The sequence below is a fragment of the Triticum aestivum genome, chromosome 3D, assembly GCF_018294505.1.
Source record: "Triticum aestivum cultivar Chinese Spring chromosome 3D, IWGSC CS RefSeq v2.1, whole genome shotgun sequence".
Classification (NCBI taxonomy): Eukaryota; Viridiplantae; Streptophyta; class Magnoliopsida; order Poales; family Poaceae; genus Triticum; species Triticum aestivum.
The window spans coordinates 465,796,185-465,818,394 of NC_057802.1; the positions used below are offsets into that span (position 1 = coordinate 465,796,185).

At 45.7% G+C, this 22,210-nt stretch overlaps 2 protein-coding genes across 2 annotated transcripts; both read right to left on the bottom strand.

The window, feature by feature from the left end:
• Positions 1–10,918: 10,918 nt before the first annotated feature.
• On the bottom strand, positions 10,919–12,355 carry LOC123079721 (photosystem II reaction center PSB28 protein, chloroplastic). Its single transcript, XM_044502518.1, has 2 exons — positions 12,104–12,355; positions 10,919–11,566 (listed from the first exon to the last, which is right to left on the bottom strand). Exons 1-2 carry the CDS (start codon positions 12,177–12,179, stop codon positions 11,094–11,096), a joined length of 549 nt encoding a protein of 182 aa, XP_044358453.1. The 5' UTR covers positions 12,180–12,355; the 3' UTR covers positions 10,919–11,093.
• Positions 12,356–14,964: 2,609 nt separating this feature from the next.
• Positions 14,965–17,514, bottom strand: LOC123079722 (laccase-12). The gene is made up of 5 exons (XM_044502519.1): positions 17,292–17,514; positions 16,810–17,206; positions 16,589–16,717; positions 15,517–16,491; positions 14,965–15,442 (listed from the first exon to the last, which is right to left on the bottom strand). Exons 1-5 carry the CDS (start codon positions 17,373–17,375, stop codon positions 15,312–15,314), a joined length of 1,716 nt encoding a protein of 571 aa, XP_044358454.1. The 5' UTR covers positions 17,376–17,514; the 3' UTR covers positions 14,965–15,311.
• Positions 17,515–22,210: the final 4,696 nt, after the last annotated feature.

Here is a 22,210-nt window from a genome sequence, read left to right on the forward strand (position 1 = left end):
CACTATTTGACTTAGTCTTGATCAACCTTGCATATTATCTTCTCCTTATAACCTTGAAACCAACAAATGGTCTTCAGGCAAAGCCTATCGACAAACCCTTCAAATATAACTCAAGGCAACCATTAGTCCATAAGGATTACCATGAATTACCAAAACCAAACATGATGGCACCATGCTCTTTCACTAGCACTGACCTCGATCCATGTTGGTGATGATGGGGCCCCGGACATTCTTCCCCTTCTTTGAGACGCCGTTGAGGAGCCCCTTCATATATCTTGTCAATTGGGTCTCGGGGTGGTTCTGCCTCTCTGGGTAAAATTCAAGTTCCGACATTGGCTAGAGCGGGCACCGGCGGTGCACTCATCGCTCCTCCCTTGGGGCGTTCCCTTAGAGGTCGGATATTTTGTTAGATGCAGTGGATTACAATGCCTTGTAGTTTCGCTAGCTCATAGGCCAGTGTGCAGTGGCGGTGCTTGGTTCAGATTCGTGTGCGGGCAATGGGCCAGGGGCAAAAAAATGCTTTGGGCTTACTTTTACCAGACTTATGGACGAAATGCTAAGGGATATAAAAAACGCATCGGGTGGGATGCGGAGAGGGGGTAGAGACGACCCAAGTTGGTCCATGAGAAGCTCTGCCACTGCTAGTGTGGAAGCTGGAGTGATGGCTCTTGAATCACCTTCGTGTGTTGTAGGATGTTTTTTTTAAACCGAGGCAAAAGAATTGCTCATCAATTAATTAAGAAGAAGATAATTTCCCAGTTAATTTATTAAAAACCGATACAATCAGATCATAATTGGACTACTCACCAATCATGAGACACCACGAGCACACGTGCAACCTGGCATCCAACACACAATAACTCATGACGTGTACACCACAATTGAAGCCGACAAGAACTGTTGGGGAACGTAGTATTTCAAAAAAAATCCCTACGATCACGCAAGATCTATCTAGGAGAAGCATAGCAACAAGCGGGGAGAGTGTGTCCATGTACCCTCGTAGACCGAAAGTGGAAGCGTTAAGCAACGCGGTTGATGTAGTCGAACGTCTTCGCGATCCAACTAATCCAAGCACCGAACGTACGGCACCTCCGCGTTCAGCACACGTTCAGCTCAATGACGTCCCTCGAGATCTTGATCTAGTTGAGGACGAGGGAGAGTTTCGTCAGCACGATGGCGTGGTGACGGTGATGATGAAGTTACCGGCGCAGGGCTTCGCCTAAGCACTACGACGATATGACCGAGGTGTATAACTGTGGAGGGGGCACCACACACGGCTAAGACAAATCTTGAGTGCCTTTGGGGTGCTCCCCTCCCCCGTATATAAAGGAGGGAGGAAGGAGGCGGCCGGCCTAGGGGGCGCGCCAAGCATAGGGAGTCCTACTAGGACTCCCAAGTCCTAGTAGGACTCCCTTTCCTATTCGGAGTAGGAGAGAAAGAAAGAGAGGGAGAGGGAGAAGGAAGGGGGGCCGCGCCCCCACCCCTTGTCCAATTCGGTTTGGGCAGGGGAAGGCGCGCGGCACCTCTTGGCCCTTCTCCCCTCTCTCCACTAAAGCCCAATAAGGCCCATTACTTCTCCCGGTGAATTCCCATAACTCCCCGATACTCCGAAAAATACCCGAATCACTCGGAACCTTTCCGATGTCCGAATATAGCCTTACAATATATGAATCTTTACCTCTCAACCATTTCGAGACTCCTCGTCATGTCCATGATCTCATCCGGGTCTCCGAACAAACTTCGGTCATCAAAACACATAACTCATAATACAAATCGTCATCGAGCGTTAAGCGTGCGGACCCTACAGGTTCGAGAACTATGTAGACATGACCGAGACACATCTCTGGTCAATAACAAATAGCGGAACCTGGATGCTCATATTGGCTCCTACATAATCTACGAAGATCTTTATCAGTCAAACTGCATAACAACATACGTTGTCCCCTTTGTCATCGGTATGTTACTTGCCCGAGATTCGATTGTCGGTATCCTCATACCTAGTTCAATCTCATTACCAGCAAGTCTCTTTACTCGTTACGTAATGCATCGTCCCGTAACTAACTCATTAGTACATTGCTTGCAAGGCTTATAGTGATGTGCATTACCGAGAGGGCCCAGAGATACCTCTCCGATACACGGAGTGACAAATCCTAATCTTGATTTATGCCAACCCAACAAACACCTTTGGAGACACCCGTAGAGCATCTTTATAATCACCCAGTTACGTTGTGACGTTTGACTGCACACAAGGTGTTCCTCTGGTATTCGGGAGTTGCATAATCTCATAGTCAGAGGAACATGTATAAGTCATGAAGAAAGCAATACAAAAAAAACTAAACGATCATTTATGCTATGCTAACGGATGGGTCTTGTCCATCACATCATTCTCTAATGATGTGATCCCGTTCATCAAATGACAACACATGTCTATGGTCAGGAAACTTAACCATCTTTGATTAACGAACTAGTCTAGTAGAGGCATACTAGGGACACTTTGTTTTGTCTATGTATTCACACATGTATCAAGTTTCCGGTTAATACAATTCTAGCATGAATAATAAACATTTATCATTATATAAGGAAATAAAATAATAACATTAGTATTGCCTCTAGGGCATATTTCCTTTACTCTCCCACTTGCACTAGAGTCAATAATCTAGTTCACATCGCCATGTGATTTAACACCAATAGTTCACATCGTCATGTGATTTAACACTCTATAGTTCACATCGCCTTGTGACCAATACCCAAAGAGTTTACTAGAGTCAATAATCTAGTTCACATCGCCATGTGATTAACACCCAAAGAGTACTAAGGTGTGATCATGTTTTTCTTGTGAGAGAAGTTTAGTCAATGGGTCTCCCACATTCAGAGTCGTACGTATTTTGCAAATATTCTATGTCTACAATACTTTGACTGGAGCTACTCTAGCTAATTGCTACCACTTTCCATATGTATCTAGATCGAGACTTAGAGTCATCCAGATCGGTGTCAAAGCTTGCATCGACGTAACTCTTTACGACGAACTCTTTGTCACCTCCATAACCGAGAAACATATCCTTATTCTACTATGGATAATTTTGACCGCTGTCCAGTGATCCACTCCTGGATCACTATTGTACCCTCTTGCCAAACTCATGGTGAGGTACACAATAGGTCTGGTACATAGCATAGCATACTTTATAGAACCTATGACTAGGCATAGGGAATGACTTTTCATTCTCTTTATATTTTCTGTCGTGGTCGGGTTTTGAGTCTTTACTCAACTTCACACCTTGCAACACAGGCAAGAACTCCTTCTTTGACTGTTCCATTTTGAACTACTTCAAAATCTTGTCAAGGTATGTACTCATTGAAAAAACTTATCAAGCGTCTTGATCTATCTTTATAGATCTTGATGCTCAATATGTAAGCAGCTTCACCGAGGTCTTTCTTTGAAAAAAACTCCTTTCAAACACTCCTTTATGCTTTCTAGAAAATTCTACATTATTTCCGATCAACAATATGTCATTCACATAGACTTATCAGAAAATGATGTAGTGCTCCCATTCACTTTCTTGTAAATACAGGCTTCACCGCAAGTTTGTATAAAACTATATGCTTTGATCAACTCATCAAAGCGTATATTCCAACTCTGAGATGCTTGCACCAGTCCATAGATGGATCGCTGGAGCTTGCACACTTTGTTAGCACCTTTAGGATTGAGAAAACCTTCTGGTTGCATCATATACAACTCTTCTTAAATAAATCCATTAAGGAATACAGTGTTGACATCCATTTGCCAGATTTCATAAAATGCGGCAATTGCTAACATGATTCAGACAGACTCTAAACATCGATACGAGTGAGAAAATCTCATCGTAGTCAACACCTTGAACTTGTCGAAAACCTTTTGCGACAATTTGAGCTTTGTAGATAGTAACACTAGTATCAGCGTCCGTCTTCCTCTTGAAGATCCATTTATTCTCAATGGCTCACCGATCATCGGGCAAGTCAATCAAAGTCCATACTTTGTTCTCATACATGGATCCCATCTCAGATTTCATGGCCTCAAACCATTTCGCGGAATCTGGGCTCATCATCGCTTCCTCATAGTTCATAGGTTCGTCATGGTCTAGTAACATGACTCTCAGAATAGGATTACCGTACCACTCTGGTGCGGAACATATTCTGTTTGACCTACGAGGTTTGGTAGTAACTTGATCTGAAGTTTCATGATCATCATCATTAACTTCCTCACTAATTGGTGTAGGCATCACCGGAATTGATTTCTGTGATGAACTACTTTCCAACTCGAGAGAAGGTACAATTACCTCATCAAGTTCTACTTTCCTCCCACTCACTTCTTTCGAGAGAAACTCCTTCTCTAGAAAGGGTCCATTCTTAGCAAAAAATCTTGCCTTCAGATCTGTGATAGAAGGTGTACCCAACAGTTTCCTTTGGGTATCCTAGGAAGATGCATTTCTCCGATTTGGGTTTGCGCTTATCAGGTTGAAGCTTTTTCACGGAAGCATCGCAGCCCCAAACTTTAAGAAACGACAACTTATGTTTCTTGCCAAACCACAGTTCATATGGTGTCGTCTCAACAGATTTAGATGGTGCCCTATTTAACGTGAATGCAGCTCTCTCTAATGCATAACGCCTAAACGATAGTGATAAATCAGTAAGAGACATGATAGATCGCACCATATCTAATAAAGTACGGTTATGACGTTCGGACACACCATTACGCTGTGGTGTTCCAAGTGGCGTGAGTTGCGAAACTATTCCACATTGTTTCAAATGAAGACAACTCATAACTCAAATATTCACCTCCACGATCAGATCGTAGAAACTTTTATTTTCTTGTTATGATGATTTTCCCCTTCACTCTGAAATTCCTTGAACTTTTCAAATGTTTTAGACTTATGTTTCATCATGTAGATATACCTATATCTGCTCAAATCATCTGTGAAGGTCAGAAAATAATGATACTCACCGCGAGCCTCAACACTCATCGGACCGCATACATCAGTATGTATTATTTCCAATAAGTCAGTTGCCCGCTCCATTGTTCTAGAGAACGGAGTTTTAGTCATCTTGCCCATGAGGCATGGTTCGCAAGCATCAAGTGGTTCATAATCAAGTGATTCCAAAAGTCCATCAGCATGGAGTTTCTTCATGCTCTTTACACCAATATGACCTAAACGGCAGTGCCACATATAAGTTGCACTATCATTATTAACTTTGCATCTTTTGGCTTCAATATTATGAATATGTGTATCACTACGATCGAGATTCAATAAACCATTTATATTGAGTGTATGACCATAGAAGGTTTTATTCATGTAAATAGAACAATTATTCTTTGACTTAATTGAATAACAGTATTGCAATAAACATGATCCAATCATATTTATGTTCAACGCAAACACCAAATAACATTTATTTTAGGTTCAACATTAATCCCTAAGGTAAAGTGAGTGTGCGATGGTGATCTTATCAACCTTGGAATCACTTCCAACTCACATCATCACCTCGCCTTTAACTAGTCTCTGTTTATTTTGCAACTCCCGTTTCGAGTTACTACTCTTAGCAACTGAACCAGTATCAAATACCGAGGGGTTGCTATAAACACTAGTAAAGTACACATCAATAACATGTATATCAAATATACCTTTGTTTACTTTGCCATCCTTCTTATCTGCCAAGTATCTAGGGCAGTTCCACTTCCAGTGACCATTTCCTTTGCAGTAGAAGCACTCAGTTTCAAGCTTAGGTCTAGCTTTGGGCTTCTTCATGGGAGTGGCAACTTGCTTGCCATTCTTCTTGAAGTTCCCTTTCTTTCCCTTGCCCTTTTACTTGAAACTAGTGGTCTTGTCAACCATCAACATTTGATGCTTTTCTTGATTTCTACCTTCGTCGATTTCAGCATCACGAAGAGCTCGGGAATCGTTTTCGTCATCCCTTGCATATTATAGTTCATCACGAAGTTTCAGTAACTTGGTGATAGTGACTAGAGAACTCTGTCAATCACTATTTTATCTTGAAGATTAACTCCCACTTGATTCAAGCGATTGTAGTACTCAGACAATCTAAGCACATGCTAACTGGTTGAGCTATTCTCCTCCATCTTGTAGGCAAAGTACTTGTCAGAGGTCTCATACCTCTCGACTCGGGCATGAGTCTGAAATACCAATTTCAGCTCTTGGAACATCTTATATGCTCTGTGGCATTCAAAACGTTTTTGAAGTCCCGGTTCTAAGCCGTAAAGCATGGTGCACTAAACTATCAAGTAGTCATCATACCGAGCTTTGCCAAACGTTCACGTCTGCATCTGCTCCTGCAATAGGTCCGTCACCTAGCGGTGCATCAAGGACATAATTCTTCTGTGTAGCAATGAGGACAATCTTCAGATCACGGACCAAGTTCGCATCATTGCTACTATCATCTTTCAACCTATTTTCTCTAGGAACATATCAAAAATAAATGGGGAGCTACATCGTGAGCTATTGATCTACAACATAGTTATGCAAATACTATCAAGACTAAGTTCATGATAAATTAAAGTTCAATTAATCATATTACTTAAGAACTCCCACTTAGATAGACATCCCTCTAATCATCTAAGTGATCACGTGATCCATATCAACTAAATCATGTCCGATCATCACGTGAGATGGAGTAGTTTTCAATGGTGATCATCACTATGTTGATCATATCTACTATATGATTCACGCTCGACCTTTCGGTCTCAGTGTTCTGAGGCCATATCTGCATATGCTAGGCTCGTCAAGTTTAACCCGAGTATTCTGCTTGTGCAAAACTGGCTTGCACCCGTTGTATGTGAACGTATTGCTTATCACACCCGATCATCACATGGTGTCTCGGCACGACAAACTGTCACAACGGTGCATACTCAGGGAGAACACTTGTACCTTGAAATTCAGTGAGAGATCATCTTATAATGCTACCGCCGTACTAAGCAAAATAAGATGCATAAAGATAAACATCACATGCAATCAAAATAAGTGATATGATATGGCCATCATCATCTTGTGCCTTTGATCTCCATCTCCAAAGCATCGTCATGATCACCATCGTCACCGGCTTGACACCTTGATCTCCATCGAAGCATCATTGTCGTCTCGCCAACTATTACTTCTACGACTATTGCTACCGCTTAGTGATAAAGTAAAGCAATTACATGGCGATTGCATTTCATACAATAAAGTGACAACCATATGGCTCCTGCCAGTTGCCGATAACTGTTACAAAACATGATCATCTCATACAACAATTTATATATCATCACGTCTTGACCATATCACATCACAGCAAGCCCTGCAAAAACAAGTTAGACGTACTCTACTTTGTTGTTGCAAGGTTTACGTGGCTGCTACGGGCTTCTAGCAAGAACCGTTCTTACCTACGCATCAAAATCACAATGATTTTTCGTCAAGTGTGCTGTTTAAACCTTCAACAAGGACCGGGCGTAGTCAAACTCGATTCAACTAAAGCTGGAGAAACAGACACCCACTAGCCACCTGTGTGCGAAGCACGGTGGTAGAACCAGTCTCATGAACGCGGTCATGTAATGTCGGTCTGGGCCGCTTCATCCAACAATACCGCCGAATCAAAGTATGACATGCTGGTAAGCAGTATGACTATTATCGCCCACAACTCTTTGTGTTCTACTCGTGCATATAACATCTACGCATAGACCTGGCTCGGATGCTACTGTTGGGGGACGTAGTATTTCAAAAAAAAATCCTATGATCACGCAAGATCTATCTAGGAGAAGCATAGCAACGAGCGGGGAGAGTGTGTCCACATACCCTCGTAGACCGAAAGCGGAAGCGTTAAGTAACGCGATTGATGTAGTCGAACGTCTTCGCGATCCAACCGATCCAAGCACCGAACGTACGGCACCTCTGCGTTCAGCACACGTTCAGCTCGATGACGTCCCTCAAGCTCTTGATCCAATTGAGGACGAGGGAGAGTTTCTTCACCACGACGGCGTGGTGACGGTGATGATGAAGTTACCGGCGCAGGGCTTCGCCTAAGCACTACGATGATATGACCGAGGTGTATAACTGTGGAAGGGGGCACCGCACACGGCTAAAACAAATCTTGAGTGCCTTTGGGGTGCTCCCCTCCCCCGTATATAAAGGAGGGAGGGAGGAGCCGGCCGGCCTAGGGGGCGCTCCAAGCATAGGGAGTCCTACTAGGACTCCCAAGTCCTAGTAGGATTCCCTTTCCTATTCGGAGTAGGAGAGAAAGAAAGAGAGGGAGAGGGAGAAGGAAAGGGGGGCCGCGCCCCCACCCCTTGTCCAATTCGGTTTGGGCAGGGGGGAGGCGCGCGCCACCTCTTGGCCCTTCTCCCCTCTCTCCACTAAAGCCCAATAAGGTCCATTACTTCTCCCGTGAATTCCCGTAACTCCCCGGTACTCCGAAAAATACCCGATTCACTCGGAACCTTTCTGATGTCCGAATATAGCCTTCCAATATATGAATATTTACCTCTCGACCATTTCGAGACTCCTTGTCATGTCTGTGATCTCATCCGGGACTCCGAACAAACTTTGGTCATCAAATCACATAACTCATAATACAAATCGTCATCGAACGATAAGCGTGCGAACCCTACGGGTTCGAGAACTATGTAGACATGACCGAGACACATCTCTAGTCAATAACCAATAGCGAAACCTAGATGCTCATATTGGCTCCTACATATTCTACGAAGATCTTTATCGGTCAAACCGCATAACAACATACGTTGTTCCCTTTGTCATCGGTATGTTACTTGCCCGAGATTCGATCGTCGGTATCCTCATACCTAGTTCAATCTCGTTATCGGCAAGTCTCTTTACTTGTTCTGTAATGCATCATCCCATAACTAACTCATTATTCACATTGCTTGCAAGGCTTATAGTGATGTGCATTACCGAGAGGGCCCAGAGATACCTCTCCGATACACAGAGTGACAAATCCTAATCTTGATTTTTACCAACCCAACAAACACCTTCGGAGACACCTGTAGAGCATCTTTATAATCACCCAGTTATGTTGTGACGTTTGATAGCACACAAGGTGTTCCTCCGGTATTCGGGAGTTGCATAATCTCATAGTCAGAGGAACATGTATAAGTCATGAAGAAAGCAATACCAATAAAACTAAACGATCATTTATGTTATGCTAACGGATGGGTCTTGTCCATCACATCATTCTCTAATGATGTGATCTCGTTCATCAAATGACAACACATGTCTATGGTCCGGAAACTTAACCATCTTTGATTAACGAGCTAGTCTAGTAGAGGCATACTAGGGACACTTTGTTTTGTCTATGTATTCACACATGTATCAAGTTTCCGGTTAATACAATTCTAGCATGAATAATAAACATTTATCATGATATAAGGAAATAAAATAATAACATTATTATTGCCTCTAGGGCATATTTCCTTCAAGAACATCCCAACAAAAGATAGTGGACCACCTCAAACCACAATGACGACCCAAACCGTGAGGACGAGCCGACCGTGTGGATGAGCCGAAGGACCAAGAATCATCCATTAAGCATTTGCGGGCGCCTTATCCATGGCGCCACTCTTCTTGCCTTTGCACCATAGTGACTTCTCCTTCACTATACCGGTCCGAGGGCAATCCCTCGCCTTCTTGCATTTGCCCTTGAATGTTGTTCCCGTTAGGAGGCAAGCAATCACCCTTCCAGTTCCAGGGCTAATAGCCTCCACGGTAGCGAGCAAGTCACAAAGCTCTTTTGCAAAGAGAGCATTGGAATTATCCACCAGCGGGGGTGGAACGGGTGCAGAAGCCACATGTGAGCGCGTAGGCAAGTTCACCTCACTCAGCTCACATGTCACCGTTGAAGCATGTCCCTCACACATGGTTGCCACCATCGTATGCTCCACTAATAGAGGCGAATCAGAGCTCGCACATAGCACTTGAAGCTCGGGCATCACCTACAGCACCGGAGGCACAAACCCGGCAATGGTCCCACCCTCAGCAGTAGACAACACAGTGGGCAAAGCAGACGACGATGACAAGTTGTCCACAACTCTAGGGGAGAAACAACCATAGAGCTCATCAACCCTATTCTCCACCGGGCCACCAACATCGACCTCACTAGGAGGACGTGGCGTAGGAGCGGATTGCAACACAGCCGACACAAGAGAGAGCTTTTCCGGAGCAGCCTTCGCTCGCTCCAGAAAGCTCCCAACATGCACCAGGAGCTCAGCCTAGGCTGCTAGAGTGGACTGTAGCAGTACATTGGATGGGGTTGCCGACTCAACATGAGCGGAAACGACCGATGCCCAGGACTTGCAGTGAAGCACCTTGGAGGGGAGTTGGGATTTCATCGGACCCTCACAAGGACTGGAGCTCCGCAATGCTCGGCTTTGAACACTTGGGTAGAACAGCGGTCGCCTTGACTAGTGTGCAGCCTCTAGGTTGGTATGGAAGCCATAGCGGCGGTTTCGGAAATTTTCATTGTGTTCTAGGGTATCAACTTTTTTTGTGTGTTCATTGTGTTCTAGGGTATAATTTGGATTGTTCTTTGAATGTACTTTTGTGCGTCGAATTACTTGATACAATATTCTTTTTGAACAAACTCCTCTGATATCCTAGGGTATCAACTATGATCGTTTGGGTGTGGTAGAGCCATCGGTTCGACGGATGCATGCTCTTAGGGCTAGTGACTTCGCGTTGCAAAGGTGAAGCCGAAGCATTTGATTCAGAAACCGTTGTCGTGTTGTAGTGTGTCGACTCTAGTCGCTTGAGTGGCAGAGTTTGTCAGCTCGACTGATGCATAACGTCGGGACTGGTGCGTGTGTGTCGCACGTGCCGGTTTTCTACCAGTTTTCCTTATTAACGCGTGGATTCTCTTCCGACTTAGTGCGAGTTGCTCGAAAAAAGAAAAAGAAAAATGTTACGTGATTTCAGCTGGTGTATACAAAATTTCACACAATGTCAAAGTTACATAAGAGATACACATGACACCTCAGTACAATCATTCACCTTCGTTACCAGCTCGACAGTTATACTGAACTGAACATGGGCAACACACAAGGCCCATCGAGGAGATGTGACTTAGTTCTTGACGAACTGGAGGCCGTTGGCCTGCGAGTACCTCTCCATGAACCTCATGAAGCGGTCCCAGTCCCCGGCCGTGCGCATCACGTACTTGGCCTCCACCCTGGCCGGCTTCCCGTTGACGAACTTGGCGCTCACGTCCACCGTCTGCAGCACGCCCTCCTCGTCGATCATGTAGAACCCCGTGATGTCCCCGAGCTCCGCCGACGAGTCGAACACCGACGGCTGGTCGAACTCGAAGATGGCCACCCCGTTGGTGCCGTCGCGGGACTTGGTCAGCCGCACGTCCGGGATCGTCTGCTCGTCCGTGCCCTGGATGAACTGGATCGCCGGCTTCATCGCCACCACCTGCGCCGCCGCCCGAGAGCTGCGTAGCGGCGGCGAGCGGTGGGCCGGTTTCCTGGGACAGCACCGCAGGGAGATGCCGCGGAAGGAGGACTGCAGGCTTTGGCACGGCGCGCCTGACGAGCCTGTACATGCAGCGTGTCAGGTACTGAAATGTGAGATTCAGAATGGCATGTCTTAAGGCCATGATTTTTATTTTTATTTTGCGGGTGGCCATGATTGTTACTAACGAAATAGTCTAGACATAATGATTCCATCAGCAGCTGAAACAGCATTTAGCGTGTGATTTGTAACGCAAAATATAGATTTGGACATCACAAGGACTACCCAGAATATGTGGAAGAATCAACTTGGTACTTCGGAAGAAAATAGTCGCTGGTGTTGATGCCTGAACCAAACAAACGCTATCTAGACTAACAGAGAACGACCCGAGCGAGTGAGATATGAACAACGCTATTCCAACCGAAATGGCAGCCTTAACAGAGAAGCATGTAGTCAATTCTGAACTCTCCCAAAGGAAGGAAATCATGCAGTGAAATTTGCATACAGCACGCATACTGGATTCAGAAACTTATGAACAGGCGCTCATACATCGGTCACTACAAGTCTAGAGACTAGAGCGCATAAATGGAAATGCAGCTTCAGTGAGAAGAGAACAAAACCTGCGACCCTCCGACGGGGCGATGGCGGCGCCGAGACCGGCGAGGCGGCGGCGAGAGCTTTCATCACTGCGGGCATGATGCAATTCGCTTGCTCCGGAAGTTGGGCAGTCGGGTGAGGAAGAAGGATTGGTGTCTAGAAGGAAGGAAGGGACGGGGAAATAGAAATACAAGCGGAGGTGAGGTTTTGAGTGGTACAGACGGGGAAGAGGGTGAATGGAGTGTTTGGGTGGCTGCGTGTCCCAAGCAGAGCTACCCATTCCTCTGGCGCCTGTTGGTCCACTGCCTTGCCCGTGGACACTTCTACGCCATCCATTTTGGTTTGAGAATTTTCCATCTTAAAGGACCACGTATGCTAGCTAGTACTTGATGTGGAAATTTCAAGTGTAAATTCCATTGTGGTAAAAAGGTCACATCTCACCAGATTTGTAGTTGAAATTCTGATTTGAATGTGATTTAATATGTCATTTTGTTAGAACTTTTGTTCTGGATTTGTGATAATGGGTCATCGGTTCAAATCCGATAGTCGGTTTTTTTTCTCTATCGATGTTCTTCGGCGATGAAAGAAAGAGAACCCCTCCTATCTTTTGATCGTGGTCAAAGAATTTCTTTCTTCACTCCTGCTTATTCACGATGAGCTGGGAAAGGTTCATGTTTGGTTCGGGAAGAGTTTCATAAAAGTTGTAAACTTACAAAATAATCTACTTCCATTGATTTTATCAACGCATGTTGAACAACACATGACAACACATTGAACATGCACATAACCAACACATCGACCTCACAAATGCTAAAAGGGACCAGAAGAGTAGTACCCACAATCATCGTCATCAAAGAGGACACCACCTAAACAATATGGAATGTCGGCCAGCACGGCCACTGAATCTCGACGACCAAGTCGTCAATCCAAGCTGCCAAAAAAATATGGTGAAATTGGTTGATATTTGCTGCCCAAAGGACCATTGTGGTTCAGGTAGTCTAGTGTCCCGACGCATGAATCTGGCCCTTATGCTGTGAGTCTACGATGAGTCTAGAGGATTCTCAGAGACAAGGGGGGCTTATGGCTGCAACTTATTAAAGCTAAATATCCGCAGGGTCGTCTCCTCCTAGCCTGTGATCGTAAGGAGCACTCCCAATTCTGATTATGGAAATCTCTCTAGTCGGTAAAGCATGTGATCCGTCTCGGGAGCAGTGTCTCCATGGGGATTGAAGAAGGGTCCCTTTTCTGGTTGGACCCATGGCTTGAAAGGGTCCCGCTTCCCAAATTCGCTGGCATGTTTTCAATCTGCTCGGACCCAATGCTTTTGGTTGCCTCGGCCGCCCACAATGGGACTTGAAACATCCCGTTCCGACGAACATTTGGCCCTGAGGAGACCTTAGCTTGCACTGAATTGAGGGAGGCCCTCCTTGCAATGCTGGAGTACTCTACGGATGTTGTTTCTTTGCAGCTAGCCGCGTCCGGGATCTTCACTATTGACTCGCATACCATGCCCTATGTCAGGCGCCGACCATATTATGGACAACTCATTTGTGGAAGGCTCTGATTCCGTTGAAGATCAAGATCTTCGTGTGGCAGCTTATGCATGGCCGTCGCCTCCCCTCGAGGACATAGGTGGTCAAGCAACATGGGCCTAGTGATGGTTTGTGCCCCCTTTGTGGTGTCCCCGAGTATGGAACACAGCTTCCTTCTCCTGTTATGGTGCCCGCTTCCTGTGGAGTTTTATCTGTGAGGCTCTGGGGCCTGAATGACAAGCCCCTGCCCTTGGCAAGATCCTAGAAACTCAATCCAGTAAGAGGAAATGCCTCTTCTAGTTAGTGTTAGTGACGACGTGGACTCCTTGGAAGCATAACAAGATGGTGATTGAGCAGGTATTTTTTTAAGTGTACCATTAACTCGTTATTTAAATTAGTGGCCTTCTTGTAGCACTGGCACCCGTTATCTAGACAGCGGGACAGATAGAGGCTAGGAGGCATGAATGATTCGCTGATATTGTTGGGCGCCATCTTGCAGAGCAGTAGCTAGTGATTGATTGGCTCTGCGCGACCTTGTATCACTGTTTTCTTGTTTTCTTTTATGGGCATGTTTATGTTGTTGCCCCCAACAAATTTACTATTTTCTTTCTTACACTCCGACTTGATGTATGGGTATATGGTGGTTTGCTTTATATATAGGGTGGGCCGAAAGCTTGTTCCGGGAACTGTCACAAAAAGACCAAGCCAAAACCAATTAGGTGTCCACCCTCCACGGCCATTGTCCAAAGCCATCTCAAAAACTTCCTTCCAGGATGGAGACTATAGATGCTAGAATCTCAAGACAACGCCTCCAAGAAGGTGACTGGTTCCAGGTCGGGGTTTTACACCAAGCAAAACTCATTAGATATGTCACCCCAAGACAAAATCATAACGTGGCACAATGCCACCTAAAGACATACACCTCTGACAAACAGGTGAGTATCAAAAACTATGAAACAACACCTCCTTGGCCATTGCTTGAGCCACATAGGTTTTCACCCCGGAGAGAGAGCCCAAAGTATCTGTTGTGTTGCTTGGCCCTTCTTCGGAGTGGAATGTACCTACTTCCTCCGTTGTTGTTTATAGTTCTTCCTTGTATTTTGGATCAAGCTTTGACCATAGATTTAACTAGCAAAATATAAGTTATACACCACATAAATTATATCATTGGACTCGCAGTGCAATTTTTAATAGATAAAACTTATATTTTATTAATTAAATTTAAGGTCAAAATTCGACAAAAAATACGAGAGACTAATAAACCCGGACGGAAGAAGTATCGTACAATGGCCATGGAATTTGTGCAGTAGCTGTATCCTATGATGATTAATTAACATAATCTGTCGATCAGATAACCAATAACAATCTTGTTGCCATGAATCAAATGTTGGTACAAATTATTGGACAGAGGCACATGGGCATATGGCCCAGCTCCCGTACGTTACAAAAGATGGCGACTAATCAGCAGTCCGAAATGAAAGTCCTAAGCCTCTTGCTTGTGATCAAGAAACCTCACAACAGTTAATCAGACGAGGACTTGACATGAAAGTTGAAGAGAACACAGCTAAGAAAGCACTTGAATGGCACCAACCGCGCGCACGCGCGACACACAAACAAGCAGTTGTGCACGCACGCACGCAAGCAAGCAAGCAAAAGCGGACGGATGTCCTGTGGAAATTGGAGAAGACGCAATCTCTCCCTAACATTTGGGAAGATCGGACGGCGGAGGGAGCAGCTTCTGGTTGGGGAGGCTCCCGTCCTGCACCACCCACGCCATTTTCAGGCCCCAGCTGACGTGCACCTCCAGGTGGCAATGCATGAACCACACCCCTGCAGAACACACATCAATACTCAGAAACTCTGGTTCTTAAGCTGCTCAGCTCATGTGATGCATGGATTCCAACCTGGATTATCGGCACGGAAGCGGATGGCCACCCACCCAGCGGCGGGCACGCCGACGGTGTTCCGCTCAACGGGGTCGACGAGGTTGTACTTGGCCGGGTCCTTGGCGGGGTCGAAGTTGCCGAACCCCTGCCCGACCACGAAGAAGTTGAAGCCGTGCAGGTGGAACGGGTGGCTCTCGGCGCCGAGGATGCTGGTGCCCTGCATCACCAGCTCCACGGCGTCGCCGTACGACAGCACCACCAGCCTGGTCCCGTTGGACACGTTCGTGTTGTTCGGCGGCGTGCCCGTGTAGTTGAACGGCGACTGGGGCACGGCGGGGAAGTTGGACGAGTACACCCCGCTGGACATCCCCGTGTAGTGCGACTGCAGCAGCGCCGTCGTCGGGAGCACGAAGGAGACGTTGTTCACCGCCGCCGCGAACCGGCTGTCGTTCGTCGGGCCCTGGCACGTCCCGTTGACGGCGCAGGGGTGGGTGCCCAGCCCCACCGTGAAGAAGAACCGCCTGTCCACCTCCTGCGGCACCTCCGCCGGGTACTCCTCCGTGGCGAGGCTCCGGAGCTTGGCGGTGTAGTTGGACACGAAGCTCGTGTCGTTGATCTGCGGCAGGGTCGGCCTGAGCACCGGCAGGTTCTTGTTGAAGCCCGCGGAGGAGGGGGAGCCGGGGTCCTCGTACTCGAGGATGCCGGCGACGGTGGTGTTGTCGAAGGTCCCGGAGGCCGCCGTGGAGTAGGGCGCGGCCATCATGTAGTAGGTCGCCCCGGGGTAGGACGGCTTGGCCGTGAGGAGCACGTTGGTGGTTTGGCCCGGGGTGATGAGGAGGGTCTCGACGGTGATGGGCTTGATGTAGACGGCGTCGACGTCGACGATGGTGAGCGGGTGGCCGGCGACGGAGAAGAAGAGCTCGTCGTTGAGTGCGGCGTTGATGATGCGGAGCATGTACGTCTTCCCGGGCTTCACCTTGAGCTTGAACGTGTCTGCATGGCACGCACGCACGCATGCAGATGCAGTTAGCTTTGCTTGCTTGATCAGTAACACACGCGCATGTAGGTAGATGAAGCACACGACACAAACCTTTGGCAGAGCAGTTGTAGAGCGGCCCTGGGAGGCCATTGATGGTGAAGGCGTCGGAGACATTCGGGCCTCCTCCGGTCTGAAGTGCCTGGCTGATCACCGCCTCCGTGTCCGCCTTCCACCATTCGCCTGAGCACGTACGTAAACCAACAAACTTAAGCAATTCATGCATGCGCGCACACTTATCACCGGCCACCACCTTGTAGGACGAACACACGTACCGAACATGAGGGGCACCTCCTTGTAGGGGGCGGCGAAGGGGTAGGGGACGCCGAGCTTGGGGAGGATGACGATGGGGCCGTAGACGGTGGCGCGGAGCCAGGAGATGTGCGCGTGCCACCACAGCGTGCCGCGCTGCCCGGTGATGGTGAACTTGTACACGTAGCTCTGGCCCGGCTGGATCGGGCACTGGGTGATGTACGCCGGCCCGTCCGCCCACCCGCTGCGCAGCTGTCGGACGCCGTGCCAGTGGATGCTCATGTTGTACTGGGCCTTGTTGACGACCCGGACGACGACGAGGTCGCCCTCCCTCGCCGACACCGTGGGGCCGGGGAACTGCCCGTTCACAACCACGATGCTCTTGCTGCCGCACAGCCGCGTCACGTTCATGGTCGCCACCTGCATGCATTACCCATACCAAGCACAACGTCGTCAAGCATGCAACAACTGAAGAACGTTAACTGCAACAAACTGAACAACTTACATCGAACTGGTACTCCACCGTGGCGCTCTCCGCCACGCTGACGGACAGCACCACCACCATCGCGGCGACGAGGACGGCCGCCATTTCTCTACGCCTCAGCTAGCTAGCTCCCCTTCTTCCCTGAGCTCTGGACAGCCAAATCAATGGCGCTGCTGCATGTGTTTGAGATGCTAGGTGCTTGCCCTAGAGGTGCATATATAACCAGTGGCGAAGAGACCGGAGCAGCACGCAGGACACGAGATTAGTTGAAGCATTTTTGTCAAGACGTGGCACTTGAAGCGTTTACCCCAGTCTAGTTGGTGCAGGGTTGGTCGCTGATCGAGCAGGAGCACGAGGTCGCCGCAAGGCAGGCACTGCGGGCGGGACCCAGGCATGCGTTGTGTTGCTATAGCTTGGGAGTGCGGGTAAAGTCAACCGCGCGTCTGGTTACCCGTCACCCGTCACTCTGATCGGGCTCTTGACCGGACCATCGTCCTCTCTTGCCTTTCCAAGGCTTAATTAACACGAAGAATGTCCGGTCTTAATTATCAAGATTAGTAGTGTGGGAGTATACTAGTAGTAGGAGAAGCACAGAATGTGGACCATTAGTTTTCATACATCTTGACTTAATTGCTTGATGATTCCCTATCGCCAACAGTGCAACAAATTGATTTAGCCGTCTTTGCTTCAGGGAGAGAAAAGGCGCTGTGCGTAGCCATTTTACGCTATATGTACCCAGACACGTGTATGAAGTGCGGTTTACTCAAAGGAGAAAAGAAAAACCAAGGGAATATTTGCACGGACAGAGAAACTTCAGATGATTTGTGCGTGCCAGTGGCACATCAAATAAGCCTGGCACTTGAGGAATGGTGTGATATTTGAAGAGGGGAAGGAGTCCGTCCTTAATTCGGTTAATTTCTTGGAGAATTATTGGTCGTCGTACCCGGGCCGCCATAGCGTTTCGACGGTGCTTGCCAACGGTAAAGGCAAGGTTATTCTGCCAGAGTATCGGGTTGATCATTCCCCCATGATTATAATTAGGTTTTTTTAGAACTTTTCTAATTTTCTCCAAAACACTTTTGGTTTTGTCTCTGAAACACTTTTGATATTTCCGGAACATTTCCGGTGGAATTCCCACGTGCTCCTAATACCTACTTCAACAAACAGATGATCCTTAAACGTGTGACCCCACAAGTTTGGTAATGTGTAAACATGACGCAGAACGTCTTCCGTTCAATAACCAATAGCGGGATATAGACACCCATATTGATTCCTACACATACACAAATATATTTATCGAGTGAACCTATTGTTTGCGTACACAATTCCGTTTTCTTTGCAATACATGCAGAAACCCGAGGCGAGACTTTTATCGGTACCTTGTGAAGCAACAATTTGATCACACTAAAAAGCTATCCTCGTTACCTGTTTTGTTCTATTTCTCGTTTCCATATTCAGAACTCCCGTGATCATATCACGCTGTGTCTGGCCAAACGATGATGGATACCGTATACCGAGAGGGCCCGGAGAGTATCTCTCCACCATCGGAGGAGCAAATCATGGTCTTGAACTGTCAAGTTCCTTTTTTTATAAAAGAGAGCATCTCTCCGATTTTCATTAAGAGAAACCACCATGTCTTACAAAGAAAAACAGGAAATAAAACTGCAGCATAAACCCCCCCACGCAGATTTGCTAACCTATTGAGGGGGGAGGAAAGCCATCCCTTTCCCCCCCATTTTTGTCCTCAAGGCAGCAATCCACAAGGGATCCAAGGCCTGCGCTCAGAACAAGTCCCAACCCCCGGCTAGAAAGCATGTCTTAAAATACAGGAAAACATTCAAAGGGGTATCGCATACAGGCCCCTCTAAACATTGCAGTCTACCATCCCTACATCTTTATTACTGTCTCAGGAGCAAAAGATCGAAGAGTAGAGTGAAACAAGAAGGCAAGTCGATGTAGCTTTTGTTGAAGCATCTGTTCTTCGCAGCACCAGAAGATGATTTTTCCCGAGAAGGTTGAAGCTGGTCACCCCAGGATTCTCCCAGTCTTCAGGTGCCATCCATGAGCTGCTTTGAACACTTCTCCAGCCACCTCGCCGACTTGTTTCACTCCAGCCTCCATCATCTTACTTCTTACGGGGTTTGTCTGCAAAACATTCCAATCATGCAAGTTTTTGAGAAGCAGGTTAACAGGTATACAGGGGTCATTCACCCTGTTATTATCAAATATAATACTATTTCTCAGCTTCCAAATGGTCCAGCAAATCGTTGAGATACCTATCATAACCAAACCCCTTTCATCTTTTCCAAAAGTCTTCACCCAGGTTCTCATTACCAGGTCCAGATCTTCTGGGATGCTTTTTAAATTGAAAGCACATTTCAAGATGTTCCATAATAACCTAGCAACAGAGTAAGAGAGGAAAAGGTGGTTTATATTTTCTTTATGTCCACAGAAAGGGCATTTGTCATCACCTTTCCAACCCCTGTGAAGCAAATTATCTTTTGTAAGTATACTGTTTCTAAGAGCCAACTACATAAAGACTTTGATTCTGGGTGGCATTTTAATTTTCCACATGTATAAGTGTGGGTATTTGATACCATTTTCAATTAGATGCATGTAGAAGGATTTTACAGTATAAATCCCTTTCTTAGTTTGTGTCCATTTCACCTCATCTTTGTCCTCATTCAAAATCACCGAGCTAAAAGCTTCCTTAATATGCTCCCAGAGCTCTCTTGAATCCCCTGTCAAAGTTCTTCTAAAATGCATGTTATCTATACCATTATCTAGGACCTCCTTAACTGTTTTCTTTTTATCAAAGCATATATCATATAACCTAGGGAAATTTCTGCTAAGTGGAGCAGATCCAATCCACCAGTCTTCCCAAAATCGTGTTTTGTCCCCTTTTCCCACTGTGAACTTACATAACGAGGTAAAATGGTCTCTATGTTTCAGAATGTCCCTCCAAAACTGAGAGTCTCCCTGTTTAACAGATACACTGCCCAGGTTTTTATTTCTTATATATTTTTTCAAAATAATATCCTGCCACAACCCCTTAGTTGTGTATAACTTCCACCACCATTTACAAAGTAGAGCTTTGTTCATATGGGTGAGGTTTTGGATCCCCAAACCCCCCATATCTTTCGGCCTGCACACCTCAGACCATTTAACTAAATGGTATCTTTTCTTTTGATCATTATCTTGCCATAAAAGCCTGCTCTAAAGAAATCCATACGTTTGTTTACCCCAATGGGTAGCCCATAGAAAGACATCATAAAATAAGGTATGCCTGTCAAAGAAGATTGAATCAGCGTAACCCTCCCTGCACTGGCAAGTAATCTGCCTTGCCAAGTTTCACATTTTCTCTCCATTTTACTCTCAGAAGGTTTCCATAGTTTATTGCCAATCTATTTTTATCAACTGGTAGTCCTAGATATTTCATAGGCAAGGCACCTATTGGACATAAAGATTTTTGCATATTCATCATTTTTATCAATGGCCTCCCCAAATAAAAATAGCTCACTCTTATGAAAGTTAATCTTCAGCCCAGACATTTGCTCAAAGAGGCACAAGATATATTTCAGATTATGAGCACTATCTAGATCATCTTGTAATAAGAAGATAGTATCATCTGCATATTGTAACATGTTAACCCCATTTGGAACATTTTCATTTAGTACCCCTTTAACCAGACCATTTTTTCTAGCATTGTCTAACATAATTGCTAGAGCATCAGCAGCCAGGTCAAAGTTGAGAGGTGACAAAGAATCCCCTTGCCTCAACCCTTTGTGAGTGAGGAAATATTTTCCTAGATTTTCATTAACTTTTACACAAACTCCCCCCCCAATGGTTTCCATCACCCAGTCTACCCATTTATCAGGAAATCCTTTTAATCTAAGCATCTGAAAAAGGAAAGACCATTTAATTTTATCATATGCCTTTTCAAAATCAATTTTCAATAAAAGAGCGCTTTGTTTTTTCTTTTTAATGTTGTTTAAGGCTTCATGTAAAATCAGAACCCCTTCCATAATATACCTGCCTTTAACAAAAGTAGTCTGAACAGGAGATATAACATCAGCAACTACCACATTTAGCCTGTTCATCAATACCTTTGTAATGATTTTAAAGCAGACATTCAGCAGGCAAATTGGCCTAAATTTTTGTATTTTATTAGCATCTTTTCCTTTAGGGACTAGAGTTATAATCCCATAGTTTAATCTACTAATATCAATTTTCCTACTGGCAAAGTCATCCAACAAGGCTTTGAGATCATGTTTCACCAGTTCCCAATAATGCTGATAAAATTCAGCTGTAAATCCATCTGGCCAGGTGATTTGTTGTGTGTCATTTTGAAGACAACCTTCTTAATTTCCTCTAAAGAGACTTCTTCAGTCAAAATATCTCTATACTCATCTTGTATCTTTTCTAGATTATCAATATTTAGAGAGACTGAAGAGTCATCAGGGGGACCAAACAAGTTTTTATAAAAGGCAGTGATGTAATCTATCAGTTTTTTTCACCCTCCACAACCCCCTCATCATGTTCCAGTCTGTTAATTATATTTCCTATAAGTCTCCCATTAGCTTTGGCATGGAAGAATTTGGTGTTGCTATCTCCTTCTAGAATTTCATCTATCTTAGCTCTCTGTCTCCATTTAGCCTCCTCCTGTTTAAGAAGTCTATCAAGTTGAGCTCTCAGCTCCATTTGTTCTTTTCTATCAGCAGCTGTAAGGCCATTCAATTCACAATGTTTATCAATAATATCCAATTTCATCAGAATATCTTTTTTTAATTATATGTACCAGGCATTCATATTCCTGTTCCATCCTTTGAGTTTAGGCCTAAGAATCCTAAATTTACCCAACAAGAGACCACCAGATTTCCCCCTAGCTGGAGTAAAATGCCAGTTAAAGTCCCTACCAACACAGATTTGCTGCAAATCAT